The sequence below is a fragment of the Ictalurus punctatus genome, chromosome 28 (assembly GCF_001660625.3).
Source record: "Ictalurus punctatus breed USDA103 chromosome 28, Coco_2.0, whole genome shotgun sequence".
NCBI classification, from domain to species: domain Eukaryota; kingdom Metazoa; phylum Chordata; class Actinopteri; order Siluriformes; family Ictaluridae; genus Ictalurus; species Ictalurus punctatus.
This window is the reverse complement of record NC_030443.2, coordinates 7,687,046-7,710,829: the sequence shown is the minus strand read 5'-3', so window position 1 is coordinate 7,710,829 and position 23,784 is coordinate 7,687,046. Positions and strand designations below refer to the sequence as shown.

General features: G+C 37.7%; 1 protein-coding gene across 6 annotated transcripts in view; it reads left to right on the top strand.

The window, feature by feature from the left end:
• The window catches only part of fcho2 (FCH and mu domain containing endocytic adaptor 2), a 136,835-nt gene that overhangs the window by 40,184 nt on the left and 72,867 nt on the right, over window positions 1-23,784 (top strand). For all 6 annotated transcript variants that reach the window (XM_053677248.1, XM_053677247.1, XM_053677250.1 and 3 more), the window contains exons 4-7: window positions 876-1,017; window positions 15,670-15,822; window positions 16,049-16,153; window positions 16,378-16,476. In XM_053677248.1, coding sequence (XP_053533223.1) covers window positions 876-1,017; window positions 15,670-15,822; window positions 16,049-16,153; window positions 16,378-16,476 — 499 coding nt within the window. The remainder of the gene's footprint in view (window positions 1-875; window positions 1,018-15,669; window positions 15,823-16,048; window positions 16,154-16,377; window positions 16,477-23,784) is intronic.

Here is a 23,784-nt window from a genome sequence, read left to right as displayed (position 1 = left end):
TATATATATATATATATATATATATATATATATATATATGTGTATATATATACATACATATATATATATATATATATATATATATATATATATATATATGTGTATATATATACATATATATATATATATATATATATATATATACATATATATATATATATGTACATATATATATATATATATATATATATGTACATATATATATATATATATATATATATATATATGTGTATATATATACATACATATATATATATATATATATATATATATATATATATATATATATATATATATATATATATATATATATATGTATATGTGTTTAAGGAAACTAATTAATTTTTAAGAACCTGTCACTGAACATTGTTGTTGTGTGGTGTTGTTGTTGTTTTTTTTTTTTTTTTTTTTTTTAAGCTAGCTAACATTTCTGGCTAATTTATTTATAGTGTGTTTGTCAAATTGGTGGATTTTAGTCTTTTTCAAACCCAGTCTGCTGTCTGCTGGATATAAGGCAAAAGCAGGGCCTGGTCATTTTTCACTCAGGTTTTTCTTGCTCTGTTTCTCTATCTAACAATTATTAGCTGGCTAGGTCTCTAATGTTTGTGTGATGTGCTTTAGAACCACACAATTGCAGAAAGTATTGTGTCAAGTGAGGACAGGCATACTGTAGTACAGAGGGTGGTGGCATTCTGGTGAAAGAGTTATGATGCATTTCTTTATGTTAAATTAGGATAGGAAAACCAACATTCCTATAATTCCTATAATTACTCATGATTTGCTCTGTGTTATGTATTGTTTGTTGTATATGTGGAGATTCTTGCTTGAAAGTAGATTTTAAATGTGATGACTTTAAAAATCCACCTCTCCTACAGGACATTTGCTCCAGTATGGGATGTATTTAAGGTGTCAACAGAAAAGCTGGCTGTCTGTCATATGGACCTGGTGCGCAAATTGCAAGACCTCATCAAGGAGGTGCAGAAATATGCAGAGGAACAAACCAAAGCCCATAAGAAGGTACTGCTGCTGCTTCTCTGATGCTCAGCTGTTGCGTTAATTTTGTCATTAGCAGTGTACCAACAAACCAATTTTGTACATCAAAAACCTACCATTATACGTCTGTATTTTGAATCAGCAGTGGTATATACTTTAAACAGACTGGGCAAGTCAGGTCCTAAATCCTAGAGAGATTGACACCTGCGAAGTGGTACAATTTCCTAGTAAATATTGAACATGAATTGTTGATCTTAAGTATCAACAATTCCATTTTATTTGTACATAATTGTCAGAAAGAAGCTTTACAGAAATCTGGGCAGGTATGAATAAAGTCACTCAGAATAAAATCTTGATCTTAAAAGGCAAAACATGGAAATAAATAAATATTTTACTCCAACATTTATGCATAAGAATAAGAGCAATATATACAAAATTCTTTAGCCATAAAACAACTATTGATTGGGTGAGTAGTTAGAAGTCTTTCACATTTTAAGAGTAGCAACAGTTGGCAGCAGTGAGACTGCACTCAAAAAGACGTGTTGCGATTAATGTAAAATTACATATTACATTACAGTATACTTTAATGTAATATGTGTGATATGTATCCATATTTAATCAGATTTAACTAGCAATAAAATCTCCAATAACATGGGAACAATGCAGTAATTGCTTATTGTGGCACAAATATTCGTGATGTCCTGTTGTTTTTTTTTTACACCTGAATAAACGCTTAAGTCAAATGCAAAAGGTGGAAGGATAAAATCTCGAGACACAATCTTCACAGTATATGGGAGTGTAGTTGGAGTTCTGTTCCAGCCCTGTTCCACAACTTGCAATTCTAACAAGACATGCATTATTATAACAATAATACAGGACATATGTCAGCGTACATAGCATGGATGTCATTGGACAGCTTAGTAACAAGACATGCCATCAGTCTAATACATATACAAGCAAGAGGATACCCAACATTAATAGTCCAAAACAGACCATAATCTTGTTTATCCACTACCACGATGTTCCAAACATACCTTCAAACCATGTCCCATCATTTCTAGTCATAATCTCAAGTTGGATCAGTTGGATATCCAAGAATATCAGTAGTGTTATATTAACATCTATCTCGGTGCGGTTCTCTCCACAAGTCAGAATATATGTATTCACTACTTTGGGGTGATGTGTTAATTTTACATGTTGAAAAAAACTGATGTTTCAGAGTCTCTGGTTCACATGTTTGTATTAGATCCTATTGTGTAGTCCCTAGGATTAGGACATACACAGTGATGTGTTTGTGGTTGTGAGTCAGGTGGGTTGACGGAGCTATCATTATATTGCTGCATGGCTGGAAACAGATAACGGCCATTAAACTGAGCGGGGGAGTTCAATATATATGGTCTAGTCACAAAACCACCATGTGCCGGTTGGGGCTTTTAGATACCACAATCAATTTATACCCAGCAAGTTTGAGGATTGGAGGCATTCAGATACATTTCTCACCCCTTTATCTGGCCAATTCAATTTTATTTGTATAGTGCTTTTTACAATAGACATTGTCTTAAAGCAGCTTTACAGAAATATCAACAAGGTATACAGATATTAAAAGTGCGAATTTATCCCAACTGGCGACGGTGGCAAGGAAAAACTCTCTAAGATGTTAAGAGGAAGAAACCTTGAGAGGAACTAGACTCAGAAGGGAACCCATCCTCATCTGGGTAACAACAGATAGTGTGAAAAAGTTAATTATGGATTTATACGAAGTCCATTTGTCCTTAGAAGCAGCCGTAGTCTCAGCAATTTGGAATTGGAGTAGATCCATCCAGAGGTAGGACATCCGAAACGGATCAGGCAGGTCCGGAGAGCAGAAAGGATCAGGATCTCTTGTATCTCCATAAAATCGTGTGTGGCCCGACAGAAGGAGAGAGGGAGAGAAAAGATTATTAGGACTGTGCTTAGCGTAATTGAAAGTCTAGTCAGGGTAGGCTTGAGTAAACAAATACATTTTAAGCCTAGACTTAAACACTGAGACTGTGTCTGAGTCCCGAACACTAATTGGAAGGCTGTTCCATAACTGTGGGGCTCTATAAGAGAAAGCTCTTCCCCCTGCCGTAGCCTTTGCTATTCGAGGTACTGTCAAATAGCCTGCATCTTTTAATCTAAGTAGGCGTGGCGGATCATAGAAAACCAAAAAGTCACTTAGATACTGTGGCGTGAGACCATTTAGTGCTTTATAGATTATTAATAGTATTTTATAATCAGTGTGAGATTTCACTGGGAGCCAATGCAGTGTTGATAAGATCTGGGTGATGTGGTCGTATCTTCTGGTTCTAGTTAGGACTCTAGCAGTTGCATTGTGGACTAACTGGAGTTTGTTTATGCTCCTACTGGAACATCCAGACAGTAAGGCATTACAGTAATCTAGTCTAGAGGTGATGAATGCATGAACTAATATTTCTGCATCATGTAGTGACAATATATTTCTTATCTTAGAAATATTTCTGAGATGAAAGAAGGCTATCCTAGTAATATTATCTACATGAGCATCAAGTGATAGGCTGGAGTCAATAATCAAACCAAGGTCTTTTACTGCTGCACATGATGAAACAAAGACCATCCAGAGTAACTATGTGATCAGAAAGCTTCCTTCTAGCTACATGTGGTCCCAATACAAATACTTCTGTCTTATCAGAATTAAGTAAAAGGAAGTTAGTTAGCATCCAACGTCTAATGTCCTTTATACAATCCTCAACTTTACTAAGCTGTTGTCTGTCGTCTGGCTTCAATGATACAACTGTGTATCATCAGCATAACAGTGGAAGCTAATTCCATGTTTACGAATAATTTGACCTAGATGTAGCATATATAAAATAAAAAGCAGTGGGCCTAAAACATGCAAGTATGAGCATAACTGCTGTGCTACAACCCTTTCTAAGATCTTGGAGATAAAGGGGAGATTTGATATAGGTCTATAGCTGGACAGTTGAGAGGGGTCAAGGTCAGGTTTTTTAATCAGGGGTTTAATAACTGCTAATTTAAGTGATTTAGGTACATAGCCAGTGCTAAGGGAAGAATTTATTATATTTAAAAGTGGTTCAATTACTCCAGGACAAATCTGTTTAAAGAAACATGTACGTACAGGATCTAGTATGCAATTTGATGAATTCGCTGAAGAGATTATTGAAGCTAATTCGGTCTCTCTAAGGGGAATAAAACATTCTAAACTTTGATCTGATGTTGCTATATTTTTGTCTATAGGCTTAGATATCATACTGTCTGTTTTTAATTTAATAGCCTGAATTTCACATCTAATATTTTCAATCTTACCTATGAAAAATTTCATGAAATCTTCACTGCTATGTAATGATTGAAAATTACATATTTGAAAATTATGATGCCATTCCCCACCTACAATATTGACATGTGTTGTCAGCTTGATAATACCCTTAGACCCAGTGCTTGAAGTGAGAAAAAAATGCCAGTACTCCTCTCATTCACATGTTGGCATGTGTATCAGCCGGTATTGGCTAATCATTAAGTATTACAGTGAATAAAAGATACTAGGAGATATCACTGATGTTCAGAACATAAATTTGTTTACTCAAAAGGACAACCATATGCCAAACTATTAATTTTATGATATAGAATAATAATATATAATAATTTAATAATGCAATATCTGTATTTTACCTTAATAAATCAGAAAATCCGCTGAAAGGAGATATATGCGCATTCTCAGTCTGCAAGGAATTGTGGGTACTAACAGATGCTTAGCTGTAGGCTAGGTATTTAGGAATGGAAACTCAGGCATACTTACATCAACCATGTATACAGGAGTATTCCAATGACTGTACGCATATAAAGTATTTGGAATATGGCTGCAACCCAAATATAGGCCTTAAATGGAATTTGTTGTGCATGTAAACGTAGTCATTGTCACCTACTCAAGTAGTGCAACCTGGGTAATGTAATTTATGTAGGGTTATTATGAATTGCCCAGATCCTGATATGGAGAATGCAGAAAAGAGTACCGGCAGTTTGTAAGAAGTGTTGGTACACAAGAAAAATGTTGAAGTGCCAGTACTTTATTCCAGTGAGTACCAGCCCACTTCGAGCACTGGCTGGCAGTAATCAGGTCTGGTTGTGTCTAGTCCAGTTGAACCCCATTATGAATGCAGTTTCATAGATGTGGGGAATTAGTAACTATGGGGGCAAATACATTTTCACACAGGCCCAGTTAGTATTGGATAACATTTTTTGCTTTAATAAATAGCATTTTCATTTAAAACCGTCTGGGTTACGCCTGTAACCCTGTTCCCTGAGAAGGGAACGAGACGTTGCGTTTAGCATAACACTATAGGAGCACCTCTTGCGCGCGACCGGCATCTGAAGCTTGTGTAAAATCATACCTATTTATAGGCCTGCCATGATCAGGTGACGAGGCAATTAAGTGTGTCGCATGATATAAATATGGTACCTGTGAACCGCGCCATCAGCCTCTATTATCTGAAGCGAAGACGCAATTCACAGGCCTGCCCTGGTATGACAAAGCTACGCAACGTCTCGTTCCCTTCTCAGGGAACAGGGTTACATGCGTAACCCAGACGTTCCCTTTCAAAGGGAACTTCAACGTTGCGTTTAGCATAACACTATGGGAACGAGAATACCCACTCCGTCATACCGAGGGTACGGCCTGTTCAAAAAGATCCAAGCCTGAGGGTCACTGCAAGACACTCGAGCCCAGGGTGGAATGAATATCCAGGCTGTAATAACAAATGAATGTGTGTGGCGTAGACCACCCTGCAGCAGCACACACATCCTGTAAGGATACCCCTTTTGGACAAAGCCTTCGCAGAGGCAACCGCCCTAGTGGAATGAGCCCTTATGCCCAGAGGTGTAGCGAGACCGCGTGCCCCATAAGCAATAGAGATTGCTTCCACTATCCAATTAGAGATCCGCTAAAGACCAGCAGCCGCTCCAACTTACGCCACTGGCCGGAGCCGGGACGTAAATACAGAGAGCCATTACTGGACACAGCCAGTGCATTCTCTTGTTCCGGTGTGGGGAATGGAGCGGCATAGGATACAGGAAGTATCCAGGGGCAAAGTCAAGGCAGGAACGGGCAACAGAGAGAGCTTGTAGATCTCCTACCCGCTTGAGAGATGTCAGGGCCAGCAGAAGAGTTACCTTTAGAGTCAGAAGCTTCTCAAAGGCTGACTCTAAGGGCTCAAATGGGGCCCCTGACAGACCTTCCAGGACCACAGAAAGGACCCAGGAAAGTAGGCGTGGCCTGCAGATGGGCCTCAGCCACCTGACACCATGCATAAATCTCGAAGTTAGAGGATGTTGCCCCACGGGGGGGAGAGCGTACAGATGTGACCTCGGCCACATGTGCACCATTGCGTACAGCCCTAATTGAGTGGGAGGAGTGAGGGCGAACCACAGCAGGCCGTGTATTGTCTCCTTGGGGGCGAACACATGCAGTCCCACTTGGCCAAACCTCGCCATATGAACTCCACCACTTGTGGATGGAGCCACCAATTCCTGGGCTTCAGCCCCTGCCTTAACAACGGCTTAATAACGGCTGTAAAAACCTCCCTCCGGCAACAGGGTACATGTTCTATGGCCCCTTTTTCCAAGAGGGATCTTACTTCCTGCGCTAACGTCGGGCTCTGGTCTGTGCTGACTACTGTGGTGAGCACACCTCTGAAATGGGGGGGGTCGGGCTATAAACTGGACCCAGTAACCCTTTTCTATGGTAGACAGAACCCATGGAGACACATTTGGCAGTTGTGACCTCGTGACCTCGTGGATTATTACCTTTGATGATGGCACGGTTCACAGGTGCCATATTTATATCACGTGATGCGTTTAATTGCCACGTCACCTGATCATGACAGGCCTGATAGGCATGATTTTACACAAGCTTCAGATGCCGGTCACGCTCCCATAGTGTTATGCTAAACGCAACGTTGAAGTTCCCTTTGAAAGGGAACTGTATTTTCTGTTTACTCGGGTTGCTTTTGTTTTATCTTAGACCTTCTTTTCATTTCTGTAAATTTATGAGATGTACAAAAAACAAGAGATATCTCATATTTTTTTCACAGCACTGTATAGCCCAATTTCACTAATCACGATCCATATATTACACTTCAAATTAGCAGGACAAATCTGTGGGCAGTTATCATTAATAAAAGAACACTTTTATTTGCAAACCAGCAAACTCAACCAGACCGTGACACTTTTCTGGAGCCTCCATGAACTAGCAACAGAACAAGAGCTGTTGTTTAGCATCAACAAGCCAAGAAAAATCTTTTTTACACTTGCCATTGTTTTTATAAATTTCCTTTTAATTTCTCTCTCAATTTCATTTGGCAATGTTGGTTTCTTCCTTGCGGGCTTGTTTGGAGTTTTGGTTGAGCACTTGACAGGAAAATGAAGCTGTATTTTCATCATCTAACTCGCTCAACTAACTGAGGAAATAGCATAGAGGCAACTGCATAAGAATTATGGGATTGTTCCCTGGGAAATGGTGTTGGATGTGTGCACTCTACTCAGCCAGAACGTGATTTTTAATCGCACAATAGACTACAACTACCAAGTGAAATAGCGATGTGTCATCAATTAATCTCACACACAATGAGAAAAGAGTACCGGCAGCTTGTGAGAACTGTCGGTATAAAAGAAAAAGTCACGGTACACTAAAGTGTAAAATGTAGAAGTGCCAGTACTGGACTATTTTGTGCGCTGCTTACACCTGAAAATGGGTGTGAGGGTGCTTTTCTTTCTATACACCAATGTGGGGTGCCAATCAACAGAATGTTAAATGTAACAATTATGTTAAATGTAGGGGCACAAGTTAAATTGCTTGAAGGAGTTCCTGGATCACAACATTTGGATGCACATGGCTTTGTGAGAGTATGACAAGTTTTGATGTTGACCCTACATTTACAATTATATGCAAAAGAACACATTCTGGTTACATTGAAGAGCACATTGTACACATTATCTTTGGAATCTAATGGAGCATTAGCTTTCTAAAAAAACATAACTTAGAACAAGAGCCAAAATAACAAAAACTGCACAAAAGGTATACTGACAACAGTCATCATCTTAAGGTGTGTGTGCGAGAGTAAGTGAGCAAAATTATACGACCGAGTACATTGTTTTTGCAACTGTGTTGTTCAACCTTGACATGCTCTTACCTTTCCTCTCACTGTGGAAGCGAATGGAGGTGTTGCTTCATTCCCGAGTTTTTCACGAACACAGAAAAGAACGTTTGATTTGATTCTCTCACAAGTGGTTCACATTTTTACCAATCCAGTAATGCTGCAGGCGGGACATACAGAAGTTTTGGTTGGTTGTACATCATCCACATTTCAAGCAATCCAATAACTCTGTGGGTGGGATATTGGACCAAACTACAGACGTTTTTTTATTTAGGTCCTCTGGCAGATAAACTGCCCCAAATCATTAAATAGCCACTACCATATTTAACCGTGGGCATGAGGTACTTTCCATATGGCTACCTTTAGCGCCAGAACCACCTCTGGTGTTTATTGCCAAAAAGCTCTATTATGGTTTCATCTGACCATAGAACCCAATCCCATTTGAAGTTCGAAGAGGCTTTTTTTCTTGAAACCCTTCCAAACAACTTGTGGTGATGTAGGTGACTTTGGATTGTAGTTTTGAAGACTTTCTGACCCCAAGATGCAATAACTTCTGCAATTCTCCAGCTGAGATCCTTGGAGATTTTTTGGCCAATTATCCTCTTAGTGCATTGAAACAATATTGACACATATCCTCTTCCAGGTTGATTCATAACATTTCCAGTTGACTGGAACTTCTTAATTATTGCCCTGATGGTGGAAATTTTCTTCCCATTCCCATTTTGTGAAGCTCAACAACCTTTTGCTGCACATCACAGCTGTATTCCTTGTTCCATTGTTATGAATGACTAAGAGAATTTGTCCTATATGTTACCTCATATTTATACCCTTGTTAAACAGGAAGTCATGGTTGAAAAAATTCCTGTTCCTAGTTACCAGGTGTCCTAAAAAATATCAATGGGAATCTATTTTTCAGCTGAATTTCATATGTTTCTATGTTTGTAGCCTTAACTGTTCACAGCAACCAAGTAGCAACACCCTAGCATTCAATAGCATAGGACCATTTTAGCATTCTAACATTATTACTTTTAAACTTTTATTATTATTTTAATTTTCAACATTTTAACATTTACATATTATAAACGTTTAACCTTTCCATGCTTAACTGTTACACATTTTTAACATTTAGCAGTTTTTTAAAAAGGGGGGAACAAAGGACAAGTTAGCGGTTAGTAACTTGTCCTTTGCTCCCCCCTTTAAAAAATTTGCAATCTGGGCGGCGCTGTCGAGCGGGCAATGGAGCAGGTTGAGTTTAGTTTGGGCTCCCATCGAACTTCTATTTTTTTTTTTTTTTTTTTTTTTTTAAGTTAATAAGTGTTTTTCATAGTTAAATGCTAGCAAACCCTCTTTCGAACATATTTTCGTAAGTTCAATGTACATATATTTGCGTGAAGATGACGGCAACTTTGCGGAAATATAAATTCACAGAGTCTACCAAATCTAGGCCCAGCACCGCCTCGTCCGTAAGTTCTGCTGCCTCTCCATGCTCAGAGCTCCCGCCCCAGCATCCAGAGATGGACGCTGAGATCTTGAAGACGGATATCCTCCTTTCACTAAGGGCTGACATTGCAGCGGTGATAAAAACTGAGCTGAAAAGTGCACTTGCTGAAGGTTTTGACTTTCTTAAGAACGAGTTGCAAGCGGTGAAAGCAGAAATAAAGAAAAATATGGCAGCAATTCACTCTGAAATCGGCCAGATGAAAGCTACAATTAAAGAGGTGGAAGGTGGGCTAACGACCTGTTCGGATGAAGTGGCAGAGGTGACTGGACTCAGAAATAAGTGTGAGGACATGGAGGGGAGACTGAGGAGATGTAACATCAGAATTCTGGGGGTGGCGGAAGCAAATGGATCCAGCTCTAAAACATCGGTCTTGGAACTACTGAGAGAAATACTGCAGTTCGATAGAGATGTACTTGTGGACCGCTCTCATAGAAGCCTGGGTCCTGTGAGGAAGGATGGGAAACCACGCGCCGTCATAGCCAAACTTTACTACCAGGACTGCGTTGAGGTACTGAGCTGGGCACACTCTCGAGCCCCTCTTTGGTGTAACAGTGAGACGATTGCTATTTTTCCGGATTAAACCACGAGTGTCGCTAAGGCCAGGGCGGCTTTCAATGAGGTCAGGAAGTTGATCTGTAACCGGCAGGGAGTTCGGTATGGCATCCTGTTTCCAGCCCGTCTCTGTATCACGTTCAACGGAGAGGAAAAGGAGTTCATAGATGCAAGCAAAGCGATGAGCTACATCAAGAAGAATATCATTACTACTGTAGAGGGCTGAGTGAGTAACATTGCCCTGGCTATTTCATCGTCTCTGAACTTTGACTGGATGATAACAGTTTGATCAGACTTTTACTGTAATAAGGTGGATGATCAACACCCCTGTCTTATTTTATGTCATATACATTATGATAGGGTGTATGCTTCTACACTGTGATAGGATGCGCTTTTTTTTTTTTGAGATTACTTTTCATACCAGGGTTTGTTGGTAGCTTGAGCAGTAGGCTCTATAGAGTTTCTGCACACAAGCACTGAATGTGCGGATTTGTTTTGGGAGGGTACGGTGAGCACTCTGTACCTGTGGGTGCTGTGGGTGTTGGGGTGGGGTTAGGGGAGGGTGTTCCAGACTTTGTCGTTTATTGTGTTTAATTTGCCAGACATCTGTATTGTGGCCCATCTGCTGTAGGGCTCAGATATCTGACCTTTTAATTTTTTCTCATTATGACTGACTTCAGTTTTCCCAGAGGGTCGGATGGTAGTATGGTTAATTTCGTGAGCTGGAACGTTAAGGCACTTAATCATCCTTTAAAGTGAAAGAAGGTATTTACACATCTGAAACCGCTTAATGTAAATATTGCATTTCTTCAGGAGACACCTCTGCGGTCATCAGACCATTCTAGATTGGGTGGGGAGTGGGCGGGACAGATATTTAATTAAAATTTCCATTCTAAGGCTAGGGGGCAGTATATTAATTGATAGAAATACACCATTTTCGATGACAAGTGTGGAAACTGACCCCGCTGGGCGCTATGTTATTGTCGTAGGGCGAATTTGTACTTTTCCGGTCATTTTGGCCATTGTTTATGCACCAAACTGGGATGATTCAATGTTTTTCACAAATCTTTTTTCCCGCCTACCGAATATGCCATCGCATTACCTTATCCTCGGCGGTGACATGAACTGTACACTTTCCCCTGTGTTGGATTGTAGCTCACCCAGATTCTCGTCCCTGTCTGGGGCGGCACGTTCTATCCAGCTCTTCCTCGAGTCGTACGGAGTGGTGGATATGTGGTGTTTTTGCAACCTTGCTTCCAGGAATTACTCCTTTTTCTCCTCAGTTCATAATACATATTCCTGTATAGACTATTTCTTTTTGGACAAAAGAATGCTTCCCGTCATAGCCAGATGTGATTGTGGACCCATAGTTATTTCAGATCACTGCCCCTTGACTATGAGAATGCGCATCCCGGATACGCAATCCAATTACGTAGAGAAGAGATTCTTGAACTGGACAGGGCACATAGCCAACTACCTTCTGCAGGTTCTATGAAGAGGTGTTTGTCACTGCAGACAGATTTTGACCTTTTATCGACGAAACAGGCTGAGCATCTTATCTCCAAATCACGATACGGGTTTTATGAGCATGGGGAAAAGGCTGGACGGATTCTCGCTCACCAGCTAAGACAGAGAACTGCTAATCTGACCATCTCTGAAATATATGACGAGCAGGGCTCAAAATGTACAGATAATCATAAAATTAACTCCAGTTTTCAAGCTTTTTATATGTCACTATACAGCTCCAGCCCATCTGTAGACCCTTCTGTACTGGAGGACTTTTTTAAGACCCTGCATGTTCCATCCTTAGATCCAGGGGAGGCCGTAGGGTTGGAAGAGGACCTCTCGGTTGAGGAGATAGCATCAGTGATTGGCTCTATGTAAAGTGGCAAGTCCCCAGGACCAGTTTATTATCCAACCGATTTCTTTAAAAAGTTTTCAAGGCAACTCTCCCCTTTTCTATTGTTGGAGTCGTTCTCCTTGAGAGCCCTGCCATCTACTATGCGTGAAGTAGTTATCTCCTTACTCTTTAAGAAAGACAAGAACCCTCTTGAGTGCAGCTCTTACCGTCCAATTTCTTTACTAAATACCGATGTTAAAATCCTTGCTAAAACTTTGGCATGTTGCTTGGAAGGGGTTCTTCCATCCATAATATCGCCGGACCAAGATATTGAGTGGTGGGACCCCCTGCCTCTCTCCCTGGGGGGCAGAATCGATACTATAAAGATGAATGTGCTGCCTAAATTTTTATATTTTCTAGTGTTTCTTACAAAATCCTTCTTTTCAAAACTGAACAATCAGATATCATCCTTTATCTGGAGCAAAAAGCCACCACGGATCAAAAGGCATATATTGCAGAGACCTCGAGTGAAGGGAGAGATGGCACTCCCAAACTTCTATGTAGTACTACAGGGCAGCTAATATAAGATCACTGTTGTACTAGACGGGGAGAGTGTGGCAGCCCCTGGATGGACAATTATGGAAGGGGCGTCCATCGTGTCCACCTCCCTGGCGACCCTACTGTGTGCTAAATTACCATTCGCACAACCTTTGTCTAGCTTTACCTCTAATCCAGTTGTTGTATACTCAATCAAAATTTGGAATCAGTTTAGAAGATCTTTCTCTCTTGGGGACTTGTCACTCATGGGGCCAATTGCAAATAATCATCTGTTTATCCCATCTTTGTTGGATAAGACTTTCGTTACTTGGTCTAGAAAGGGGGCTGTTTTACTGTCTGATCTCTATGTTGATGGTGTTTTTGTCTCATTCAAGCAGTTAATGCAAAAATATGACATTTCCAGATTGCATTTTTATAAATATTTGCAGCTTAGAAGCTTTGTGGCCTTAAATTCAGACACCTTCCCATTGTGCCCTTCCAATTCACTGTTGGATGCAATTTTTAAATGCAGACTGGCCAGGAAGCAGACAATAAGGGTTATCTATGACCTACTCGGCATGCCTGATTTGTCGTCCCTAGATCTCCTTAAGAATAAATGGGAGACGGACTTAGGTGAATCAATTTCGGATAATGATTGGCGTAAAGTAATCCAGGGGATTTTCTCCTCCTTCATATGTCTCAGACATGCAGTTGTCCAATTTAAAATTGTTCACCAAAGCTAGACTCTGGAAGATTAATTCCGACATAGATCCCACACGTGATCGATGCAGACAGGCTCCAGCCACTCTGTTGCATATGTTCTGGGCATGTCCAAAGCTGTATTTGTATTGAACGTTCTGGCAATCTGTATTTGAAACTTTCACTAAGATATTGGGAAGAGTAGTACAGCCGTCCCCTCTTATTGCGATGTTTGGGGTGACCCCGGAGAATACTCCTTTAAGATGGTGTGAGATCAGCATGATGTCCTTCTGCACTCTCCTGACCAGGAGATTAATATTGTTTAGAGGGAAGGATCCTGCTCCACTGGTGTATAGTCATTGGGTCAGGGAAGTCATGTGTCATCTTACGTTGGAAAAGATTAGATACACTGTAAGGGGAGCGACTGGGAAATTTTACAGAATCTGGCAACCTTTTCTGTTCTTTGTCAGAGACATGGACGCTGACAGTATTATGTGATCATTATCTATAATCTTATTTCTTTTGCTCTTTTCTTTTCTGTGGTGGTCTGGCTTTATAATATGTAATATGTATGTTCTATGTCTGGCACTGGGTTGGGGGGGTGGGGGGTTTGTTTTATTTGTTTGGTTTGTGTTGTATGTTTAATTTTAAAAATGCTAATAAAGAAACCTTGATTAAAAAAAAAATCTGCACTTACAATGGTGCTTTCACTTCTATTCTGTGCACTTTGTTCCTCTAGATCTCCATTAAAAATCTTGGATGGTAGCACTACTTGTATTGTTCTCTGCTTGATATATCGCTTTGCTTGTATTTCCTCTTTTGTAGTCGCTTTGGATAAAAACATCTGCTGAATGAATAAATGTAAATTTAAATAAATACTGCCCTTACTGCTGCTAATTGCCCCCAAACCCAAAAGTAATTCATACCCTTACTGTTAATTGCTCCGAAATCCCAAAATAAATACCTCTTCACTGTAATGGCCTCAAACACAATCTGCTCATTAATTTTCTCAAAAGCCAAAAAAATTAATTCCCCATGATGTCTAACTGTCCCAAACCTGAATTTAAATTCAGCTTCCCAAGAAGGTACATCAGCAACAATCTGAGTAGGCAGTATGGTGTGCAGTATAGCATTTGCAGTCTTTGTAACAAAAAAATTAAGAAAGCAGGATTGATTGCAGATAGCATTGATGGTAGAAAATCAAAACCTTGGTTTGTAACAGTTTTTTTATTTTTTTTATTTTTTTTTTTTAAAATAATATCTGAGAAATATTTATTCCTTGCAGCTCTCACGGCTTTCTGGAAATTACATAGAGCGTCCCTGAGAATTTCATAGGAAACCTGCAATTTATCTTTCTTCCATTTCCGTTTCACTCTCCTACAGATCTGTCTGGGGGAGTGGATGGTATTGAACCAAGTAACTGGGTTAGATTTTACATATTTAGTCTTCAGTGGGGCAACTGAGTCTAAAATATTTGAGCAGGTTGCTTTGAACAAGGTAAGATGGTCCTCAGAGTTTAAGTGATACAGAGGGGATTCCAGGGATAATGTTTAGCAAGCATCTGTGAATACTGCAGAGAACTCCCATGAGTAGCAGGGCAAATAATCAGAGACCGACTAACAAAGGGGCATGGTGTAGCAATTTGAACGGGAAGGTGGACAATAAAAGTAACAGGCTTATGATCAGAGAGATAGAAATCACAGTTATCAATATCAGTAACAGGTAGGCCATGAGATAAATCTGGGTCTAATGTATGGCTTTGTATAAGTGTAGGACCTTTCACTAGTTTTTCAGTTAAACTAATGAATAAGATTTAGGAACTCCTTGGATAATGGGTAAGAATTACAACACACATGAATGTTAAAATCACAAAATAGTAAAAGTCTGTCATAGTTTGGGACAAGTTCCTAAAAAAATCCACAAATTCATCAACAAAGTTCCTGATAGATTTTGGTGTACGATTTACCACAGCCACAACCATAGGGTTTGTAGAGTTTAATAAAAACATTTGCAGTTCACTACTATGGCAATGTTCAGGAAGCAGGGTGCTAAAGTGAAACTTATTCTTAAAAATTGTAGCCAACCATTCGCTCTGCCCTGTGGTCCGAGGAGAATTGATAAAGTTATGATTTTTACTTTGTCAGATGACCCATTTTTCTAAATCTGTGCATGCACACAAACCAAAGTAATCCTCAAGTAGGTAGTGGCACTTTTTGTGTCTGTTTTCGTAAATACTGTTCATAGTAGCAATTGAAATTAAGGTACATTTAATTAACTACTGAAACTAACATTTTGACCCAGGTCACAGAGATCAATTGCTAAGTATTGAACTGGGGTAACCTCTAAAAAAAATAATCATGTTCTCATAAACTCTATATCAGACAAAGGAGGAAGTGGCACCCACGCTGGAGGCTGTTCAGAACATCCAGAGTGTGTCTCAGGCATTGCAAAAAAGTAAAGAATACTACAACAGCAAGACTGTGGAGCAGGAACGCATGCGCAAAGAGGGTTCCACTCAGAGAGACCTTGATAAGGTATACACACATACTCTCAAGTGCTATATCTAAGTAGCTACCATATGACAGGTTATACACTTTGATGAATGATAACTTGGATGTGCTTGGATATAAAGACAGATGGCCGCATGTCTTCTCCCATACACACTTTTGACAGAAAATAAAAATGCTAAAATTAGCATCTTTTCACATACAGACCTTGACAATAATGAGAACAAATAAAATGTCTGTTGTGTGTGGTCAGGCTGGGCTGAAGGTTAAGAAAGCCAGAGAAGCATACAAGTCCTATGTGGAGAAATATGCCAGCACAAAGACTGAATTTGAGCAAAAAATGGCTGAGACAGCACAGGTATGTATGTTTGTGTAATGGCTGTGGTTTTTGTGTTTTTTCCTCAGTAATGGGATCAATGGGGCCTTTTGTATTGGAACCATATAAGTTTATTTGATGTAAAAATCAGACACACATACGCTGAAAAAGCTTACAACATATGCTTCGCTTCTCTTCTCACTCTACCTGTTAATTGTGTGTGTGTGTGTGTGTGTGTGTGTGTGTGTGTGTGTGTGAGAAAACAGAAGTTTCAGGACATTGAAGAAAGCCATATTGTGCAAATGAAGGAGATTATCCAGTCATATTCTCACTTGATTGAAGAGACACACAAACAGATTGGAGAGGTGAGTACACACAGACTCCGACACAGTAGTATTGTAGTCTGTTTGATTTCTGCTGTTAACTAAAAGACTTATATTATACACCAGAGGTATTCAAACCCTTTCCCCATGAGGCCCACTTCCCAGTTTTTTTTTTTTGGAGAACTTGCGGCCTGCGTCTACGGAGCCCCTAAGGGTACATAGTGATGGGAAAAAATCTGAGATATATTTCAATGCTTTCGCATTCTCTCGCAGTTTTTTGCATTCGCTCGCAAAACTTTTGCATTCCCCCAAGAAACTTCGCATTTGCTCACAATTTTTTATGCGCACTCTCGCAAAGATATTTGCGTTCTTGCAAAACTTTTGAGATCTCCCACTGTTGAGTTTGTACAAACAGTATTACCGGTGTTCTGGAGAATTCAGTTCCCCTGTTTCCCCTTCGGCACGCATGTGTGAAATCATGATGTTTTCTCCTGTTGCTGCGTTGAGAAAGTGTATGCTTTATCATGATGTGTGCTAGTTTACAATGTTACTATTTTTATTTTCATCAGCGTATGGTAAATTTTTGATTGTTAGTTTCGCCCTGTTTTCAGGGTGTCTGTGTGGCAGCTAGAATTAACACGTTAGGTGTAATTAACTATTGTATCTCACTTAAGACTGTAAATGGATATTTCTTCAGGGGTATTCTCTTGTTTGGACAGTAGTTCATGTTATTGTTTTTATTTTATTATTTTGTGTGAGTGTGTCTGTGTATCGTTTTTGTCACACAACCTGAAGTTTTGTTGCACACAAATAAAATGCAACTAACGATTATTTTCATAATCGATTGATCGGCCAATTATTTTTTCGATTAGTCAGATGATCTAAAACTTATAAAATCCCAAACTTTACATTAACATTATATTAACATTACATAATATTATATATATGTATATATATATATATATATATATATATATATATATATATGTATGTGTGTGTGTGTGTGTGTGTGTGTGTGTGTGTGTGTGTATATATATATATATATATATATATATATATATATATATATATATATATATATATATATGTATATATATATATATATATATATATATATATATATATATATGTATATATATGTATATATATATATATATATGTATATATATATGTATATATATATATATATATATATATATATATATGTATATATATATATATATATATATATATATATATATATATATATATATACATATATATATACATATATATATATATATATATATATATATATATACATATATATATACATATATATATATATATATACATATATATACATATATATATATATATATATATATATATATATATATATATATATATGTATATATATATATGTATATATATATATATATATATATATATATATATATATATGTATATATATGTATATATATATATATATATGTATATATATATGTATATATATATATATATATATATATATATATATATATATATATATATATATATATATATATATATATATATATATGTGTGTGTGTGTGTGTGTGTGTGTGTGTGTGTGTGTGTGTGTATATATATATATATATATATATATATATATATATATATATATATATATATATAATATGAAATATCCATTAATTAAGTTGTGTGTAATAAAGTGGAATGACACAGGAAAAAAGTATTGGACACGCTAACTGAAATTTATTTAATACTTAGTGGGGAAGTCTTTGTTGGTAATGACAGCTTCAAGATGCTTCCTGTATGAAGAAATTAATCGGCCACAGTATTCAGATGTGATTTTGTTCCATTCTTCTAAACATATTGTCTTTAAATCTGTTTAGTTGGATTCACGTCAGGTTATTGAGTGGGCCATTCTAATGCCTTGATTTTTTTTTCTCTGAAACCAATTGAGAGTTTCCTTTGATGTATGCTTTGGATCGCTGACCTGCTGGAAGTCTACCCATGTCTCATCTTCATCATCCTGGTGGATGGCAGCAGATTCTTCTCAAGAATCTCTTGGTAAAGGGCTCCATTCCTCGTTCCTTCAATAGTCTGCTAGTACCATGCGATGAAAAGCCCCACATCATGATGCTTCCACCTCCAAACTTCATTGTTGGTATAGTGTCTTTAGGGTGATGTGCAGTACCATTTTTTCACCAAACATGGTGTGTAGTATGACCAACAAAAAGTAAAATTTTGCTCTCATCTGACCAGAGTACACTCTCCCAGTATTTCATAGGCTTGTCCAAATGAGTTGTAGCAAACTTTAAACGAGCTTCGACATGCCTTTTCTTTAGTAATGGAGTCTGTATAGAGCGTGCATAGAGCCCATAGCACTGGAGTGCATTACATATTGTTTTCTCTGTGACGATGGCACCTGCTGCCTCCATGTGTTTCTGAAGCTCTTTCCGAGAAGTCCTTGGCTCTTGGGCTACTCTTCTGACTATTCTTCTGACTCCCTGGTCAGAAATCTAAAATAGGGCAGTGGTAGCTCTGTGTTTAAGGTGTTGGTCTACTGCTCAGAAGGTCGTGAGTTCAAACACCAGCTGCCAAGCTGCCATTTTTGGGCCCTTGAGCAAGGCCCTTAACCTCAATTCCTCAGATGTATGAATGAGATAAATGTAAGTCGTTCTGGATAAGGGCATCTGCCAGTACAATAAATGTAATGTATAAATGTCCAGTTGATGACGGAGTAATATTGCTTCCACTTGTGGATAATGGCCCCAATGGTGCTTACTGGAAGATTCAGAAGTTTTTGAAATACGTTTGTATCCGATTCCATCAATATGTTTTGCAACAATAAGGTTGCGAATGTCTTGGGAGAGCTCTTTGCTTTTACCCATCATGAGATGTTTCTTGTGTGACACCTTGGTAACGAAAAGACCATCAATTTACTAACCCAGTTGATATTAATTTGCACATATAGGGGATATAATTACTTATGGATTTCACCTGGTTCCTTGCCTTACGTTGCCTTGGAGAACTGCTTTTTCTTAGCGTGTCCAATACTTTTTTCCTGTGTCATTCCACTTTATTACACATTACACATATTACACATTACACTTTAATGTTGTGAATTCTTTATATTTCTGGATTTCTTGAGTTAATATTGATGTCTGGTGAAAATTTCATGTGAATAACCTCATAGGAAATATGCTGACGCGTCCAATATTTATTTCCCCCACTGTGCGTGTTTATATGTATGTATGTATGTATGTATGTATGTATGTATGTATACATATACATATAATTTGTAAAATCCAAGTAAGCTTTACAGATCTTTATTGGAAAGGGTTTAAACAATGTTTGTCATGCTTGTTCAATGAACCATAAACAATTATTACCTGTGGAACAGTCCTTCAGACATTAAAGATAACAGGCGGTAGGCAATTAAGATCACAGTTACAAAACCCTAGGACACTAAAGAGACCTTTCTACTGACTGAAAAACACCAGAAGAAAGATGCTTAAGGTGCCTGCTCACCTGCGTTAACATGCCATAGGCCTGCTGCAGGGAGGCATGAGTACTGCAGATGCGGCCAGAACAATAAACTGCCATGTAAGATGCCAGTATTTCATAGGCTTACATTACAGACATTGCCTAAGACGCTGCAGGGAGACAGGAAGGACAGCTGATCGTCCTTGCAGTAGAAAATCACGTGTAACCATGTGTCCCCCCAGACGGGATCGAGAACTTGCAAATGCCTTGGTGGAAGAGTGAGGTAACATCTCACAGCAAGAACTCACAAATCTGGTGCAGTCCATGAGGATGAGACGCACTGCAGTATTTAAAGCAGCTGACATTGAGTCCCCTTTGTTCAGGGACTTATTATTCAATTTCTGTTCGTGTCTGTGAAATGTCTGTGAAACTTGTTCAGTTTATAGTCTCAGTTGTTGAATCTTTTAATGTTAATACAAATATTTACACACATAAAATTTACAGGCCTTATATATATATATATATATATATATATATATATATATATATATATATATATAATATGAGTTTATGCATTATTTTTATGGATACTCAAAATGCACTGATAATTAAACTACAGTCCTAAATTAATAATAAAATCTCACGTTCACTCCACCTTGTTGGTTCTGTCACTCGCTGCCTTTAGGCATGTTATTTTACTTATGTTTACTTTGATTTTACCGTTTTCATTTGACATTACAGATCCTACTTGTGCTACACTGTTTAGCACCGCGTCTACATTGCGAGTGAGGAGCAACACCGCCTTGTTACTAATAAATCACTTTCATTATAATAAATGACAGAATTGACCCTGCAAGCATGCAAATACAGCATATAATGACAATAAACTTGAATTAAACTAAACCTTTTAAGCAACTTTCCACCAGTTTCCTCAACCCCTTGAACATTGGAGCATTTTGAATTTAAACTTAAGTTTGTGCTCAGGCATCACTGTCATGCTTCCATGCTACACAAGCTCCACTTTGTAAAGTTTGCACGTTACAGTCTTCTTCGCAGCATTTAATATAAAAAGCTCCCCTGCCTTAGAGGACTTTGGGGTCGCACACTTTTTTCTGCTGTTACTTGACTATTACCCCACCATCTGATGGTGACTGAGGTTATGTTGGGCATAAACGGTAACGTTGACATAAAATTCATTGTCGTTGACTCTGAGTATTCTGCTAAAGCTAGCGGCAGGACATTATGTGCATTTGACATCATGATGACATTCACAATAGAACATAGAAAACATATCAAATATTTGAACCCCAGCTCCAAAAAATTACTGACCTGTTGCCAGTTAACCTAATTAGTTGCAAAATGCTCCTCCAGTTGTTTCTTTTTAGTAACACTTACTTTTCCAGCCCTTTGTTGCCCCGTCTCATTTTTTTTGAGAAGTGTTACAGCCATAAAATTAAAAATGACCTTTTTTTTTCTTAAAATGGTACATTTGCTTAGTTTAAACATTTGATATGTTTTCTATGTTCTATTGTGAATAACATCTGGGATTATGAGGTTTGCAAATCATTGCATTTTGTTTTAATTTACATTTTAGTCAGTGTCCCAACATTGGGGATGTTTGGAATTAGGGTTGTACTTCCGGTTAGTTAAAAAAGCTAGTGTTCCATTTGAGATGATACTAAAGGGGGGAATTAGCTTTTCACATTGGTAACTTTTTTTAACTTAAAAAAAAAAACCCCAACAGTTTAGTCAGAATAATATATATATATATATATATATATATATATATATATATATATATATATATATATATATATATATATATATATATATATATATGGCAAACGGATGTGTTCAAACAAATAAAGTTGTTTTAATCTCAAGTGAGTATGGTCAGTTCATGGATTTTATTTAAATAAACATCAGATTAATTGATTAATCAAAAATAATCAGCTGGGTAATCGATTATGAAAATAGTCGTTAGTTGCAGCCCTACATCGCTGTAGTATTTTAGTCGTACACTAGTTGGAATATACTGTGGAAGCTAATTTCCAAATGTGACAGTGTAATCCGTTTCCTCCATTTCTTAATTATAAAAGTATATGGATGAAACTTGTGGAGTTCAGAGGAAACAGAGATATTGATTATCATAATCACTGTATTATTTCAAAGCCATTTTAGTTGTAATATACTGTAATATTTGTGGGGAAACCTAATTTCTACCAGTACCAGGTAATCCAGTTCTCTCTGAAATATTGATTAAATAAAACCACTTTACTAGGTGTACTTCTCAAGTGTAAAGCCTAGTGTGTAATTGAGATGAGTAACCAACAATAATAAGACACACTACTTATTGTGCCATTTTATTTATATATATATATATATATACACACACAAACAAATTATTTATTTATTATATATATATTTGTATTTGCAACAAAACTTCAAGTTGTGTGACAAAAATGACACACACACAAAAAAGTGAACTACTGTTTGAACGAGAATGCCCCTGAAGAACTAGGCTGTTAGTTTTAACTGTGATATAATGGTTAATTAATTATTGTTGTTACACAGAGATCCTGAAAAGAGGACGAAAGCTAAAATTATAGAAGTATATTTAATGATAGAGCAATGGAACCTCTTGCAACAATCCAGTCCATACTTTAAAGTATATATTTAATTGCAAGCTATCTAACAAACAATGTGAAATTCACCTTACACTGATGAAAAGAAAAATAATGACTCTTAACTAACACATGCGATGATAAAGCATACATTAATACAGCAACAGGTACAGTCCTACTGAATCTATTGAGACCATGATTTTATGACAAACTGTTCAGAAGTTATAAGCAAAAATGTGCTTTTTTCATATCTCGTGACCACCAGGTGGTGCTATTTAAAAACACTGCAGCTAACCCCTGGGCCTAATGCTGATGACACATACCAAGTTTCATCACAATCCCTCAAAGTGTTACGGATATATACCTTCATGTCCATTTTGGCATGCTCACCATGAAATTAATTGAAGCCCCATTCGAATACGGTATGGTTCATCAAAATTTTTTGTTGTAATTGTCTCTAGATGATGTAGGCAAATTTTCATTCAAATCGGACAAACGGCTTAGGACGAGTTTGAAAAAGTAGGTTTTTCAGAAAAATAAAAATGGCAAAAAAAATGTCATTGCATGACATCATATGGTGCAGTCTAATCACCATGAGACAAGGAATCAGAGGAAAATATTATTTTGTTTTTAGGACTCATGGTTCAAAAGTTATTAACATAAAAGTGAGTGCAATTTTGGACAGTTGGTGGCATGAGTTAAACCTGAGTTAGAGACTCTAAATTGTGTATAGTGTATTGCCACATCAGACTGTCCCCTATCTGTGTGCCAAATTTCATAACTTTCCCACAAGAAGTTCTATGGGCTGCCATAGACTCGAGCGGAAGAAGAAGAAGAAAACTAACAAAAACAATAGGGGACTTTGCACCTCCGGGGCTTGACCCCTAATAAGAACACTAACGATTACAAGAGGTACATATGCACTGGCCTCTAATAATAAGAATACTAACGATTACAAAAGGTGCCTATGCACCTTCTGTGCTTGGTCCCTAATAATGTGGAAATATTAAATTATGTAACTGAACATATAGAACATAGATTTGAATTATTTAGTGAAATATGACAAGAATGTGAGGCTATCATGGGCAAGGACTCACCAAAACTGGATAGTTGAAGACAGGAAATAGACCCAGTGATTTATTTATGTATGTATTTATTTTAATTTTCAACTTCCTAGTTTGGTTGAGCCATAATACCTGTTCTTGACTGACAGGAGAGGAACCCAATGTGTGGTCTTCTTGTAGCGCACCCA